The sequence below is a fragment of the Branchiostoma lanceolatum genome, chromosome 7, assembly GCF_035083965.1.
Source record: "Branchiostoma lanceolatum isolate klBraLanc5 chromosome 7, klBraLanc5.hap2, whole genome shotgun sequence".
Classification (NCBI taxonomy): domain Eukaryota; kingdom Metazoa; phylum Chordata; class Leptocardii; order Amphioxiformes; family Branchiostomatidae; genus Branchiostoma; species Branchiostoma lanceolatum.
The window spans coordinates 21339760-21342423 of NC_089728.1; the positions used below are offsets into that span (position 1 = coordinate 21339760).

At 46.9% G+C, this 2664-nt stretch overlaps 1 protein-coding gene across 1 annotated transcript; it reads left to right on the forward strand.

The window, feature by feature from the left end:
- The first annotated feature begins 364 nt into the window (after positions 1 to 364).
- LOC136438135 (N-fatty-acyl-amino acid synthase/hydrolase PM20D1-like) lies at positions 365 to 2398 on the forward strand. Its single transcript, XM_066432853.1, has 2 exons — positions 365 to 1799; positions 2080 to 2398. The coding sequence occupies exons 1-2, from the start codon at positions 485 to 487 to the stop codon at positions 2286 to 2288; spliced, it is 1524 nt and encodes a 507-aa protein (XP_066288950.1). The 5' UTR covers positions 365 to 484; the 3' UTR covers positions 2289 to 2398.
- The last annotated feature ends 266 nt before the right edge of the window (positions 2399 to 2664 follow it).

The window sequence follows — 2664 nt, forward strand, 5'->3', positions numbered from 1 at the left end:
GTTATACCGGTTGAACAACTGCACAGAAACAGACACTACAGCGACCGCCCTTTTAACCCTTTCATTTGTTTCCGTTGTTACGTGACCAAAAATTGCAGCTCCGGATTGCCAATAGTAGCCGCAGTTTCATGATTAGGTGCCAGCTAATGACCTTAGTTTGCTCTTCCAACCTTTCACCTGCTTGGCTTTTTTTTACAGACAACAAAACTGAAGCTCGCTTTGTAGCTGAGAGCTATTTCTGCTGTGTTATGTTTAGCGTGACGTGACAAAACCTTATGGTTCCGGAATGCAAATAGCAGCCGCGGTTTCATGATCAGGTGCCAGCTGATGCCCTTTGCTCTTCCATTACCTTTCACCTGCTTGGCTTAATTTTTTACAGACAACAAAACTGAAGCTCGCTTTGTAGCTGAGAGCTATTTCTGCTGTGTTATGTTTAGCAGTGTTGTCTACTTAGTCCAGATCACGGCCATGATAAGGTACTGTCATGTCTACTGCTAAAAGGCTGCTGCAGTGGGTTTGCCTTCCCTTGATGTGTTTCGTTGTTATTGTGGTGGTCCGAACCGTCACGTTCCCTTCCTACCAGACGCGCCCACCGCCTTGTAACGCCACCGATCAGGACTTCATCCCCGCCACCAAGGACAGGCTGGATAAGCTCAGCCGGGCGGTAACCTTCCGCACGATCTCGTACGAACCGGGACGAGGAACGCCCGAGGAACTACTCAAGTTCATCGCCTTTATCCGCGAGAGTTTCCCCGTTGTTCACTCCTCCCCGATAGTGACGAGGGAGGTTGTTGGAAACTTTAGTCTCCTGTATCGTGTGGAGGGTTCGGATAGCTCTCTGAAACCTGGTCTCCTTGCAGGCCACCTTGATGTAGTTCCCGTTACAGAGGAACCTGGCTGGGACGCGGAGCCGTTTTCCGGGCAGCAAAAAGACGGATTTTTGTACGGCAGGGGGACCATAGATTGCAAACACAACGTCATGGGGCAGCTGGAGGCCTTGGAGTTTCACCTGAAGAGAGGCCATCGACCGAAACGAACACTGTACCTTGCGTATGGACATGACGAGGAAGTTTCAGGACAATACGGAGCGAAGAGAATTGCAGAACTGTTGGAGAGTCGTGGAGTGAAACTTGAGTTTCTCCTAGACGAGGGCTTTACCGTAACCAAAGATTACGTGCCAGGGGTGGCAAAGAAAGTGGCCCTTCTTAGCGTTACAGAGAAGGGCTACTTAACAGTGAAGCTCAGTGTGCGAATGAAGGGAGGACACGGGTCTATGCCTGAGAAAGCGTCGGCTATAGGCGTTCTGTCCCAGGCCGTTACCAACTTGGAAAGAAACCCACAGCCGAACCTCTGGGGTTCTGGTCCCGAGCGAGACTTTGCTGTGCACCTTGCTACCGAAATGAGCCTCCCCCATCGTGTGATGATTTCTAACCTGTGGTTCTTCACACCCGTTATTCGATGGAGTCTGGCCCAGAAGGCTGGCACTAACGCTTTATGCCGAACCACTACGGCCGTCACACGTTTTAACGCCGGGATCAAGGACAACGTCATCGCTCCCGAAGCAGTCGCCATCGTGAACCACCGAGTTCACCCCAAACAGACGATCCAGGAAGTTCTAGATCACGACGTCAAGGTCATCAACGATCCCAGGGTCAAGATGGAGGTCGTCAAAGCTGTAGTTCCTGCGCCCATCTCTCCCAGTGGCCCGGAGTCTCCAGCATACATGGTGATACAAGAAAGTATCCAACAGGTCTACCCGGACTCACTTGTGGCACCATTTGTTCTGATAGGCAACACAGGTGTGTTTCTCCTGTACAAATTGTCCAGTTTTTGGTGACGCCTCTGTGGCGAGCCTAATGATATAGTATTGTTTTACTTGGTTTTGTTGTGCCCCATGTATGTCCATCTTCCGTATATTCATTTGAAATTGTAGTTTCCTTTTGAATTATCTAATATCGAGGAAAAAACAGGTGTGTCAGAAGATGAGCTCATTTTCTTTATCATTTATCATTTAATTCACTTTGGCACGTCTCCTTTCATTTCCTGCGTTTCAACAATTTTCCGTTCCTTCCGCAACAGATACTCGTCACTACTGGAACCTCACGAGCGCCATCTACCGGTTTTCTCCGAACGTCATGAGTCCAGAAGACTTCTCGAGATTTCACGGCGTGAACGAGAGGATCTCCATCGAGGACTACGAGAGGGTGATGAACTTCTATTTCCACCTGATGCGGAACGTTGATAAACCGTTGGCGGTTATGAGGCACGAGCATGATGGGGATTTGTAACTTTTAGTTTAGTTTAGTTTAGTTTAGTTTAGTTTAGTTTAGTTTAGTTTAGTGTAGTTTAGTTTAGTTTAGTTTAGTTTAGTTTAGTTTAGTTTAGCTCTTGAGGTTAACTATCTACTGATGGGGAACATTGATAAATCGTTGGTTGTTATGAGGCACGAGCATGATGGGGATTTGCAACTTAGTTTAGTTTAGTTATTAAGTTAAGTTAAGTTTAGTCTAGTCTAGTCTAGTTCTTGAGGTTAAGTATCTACTCAGTATCCTATATGTAGGATATGGAATGTATGTCATAAAATCAGTCGTTACCTTACAATTCTGTAAACATCTTACAAAGCACATCGTTCTTAGCGTTGCAGTAAAGGTAAAATGCTATTTC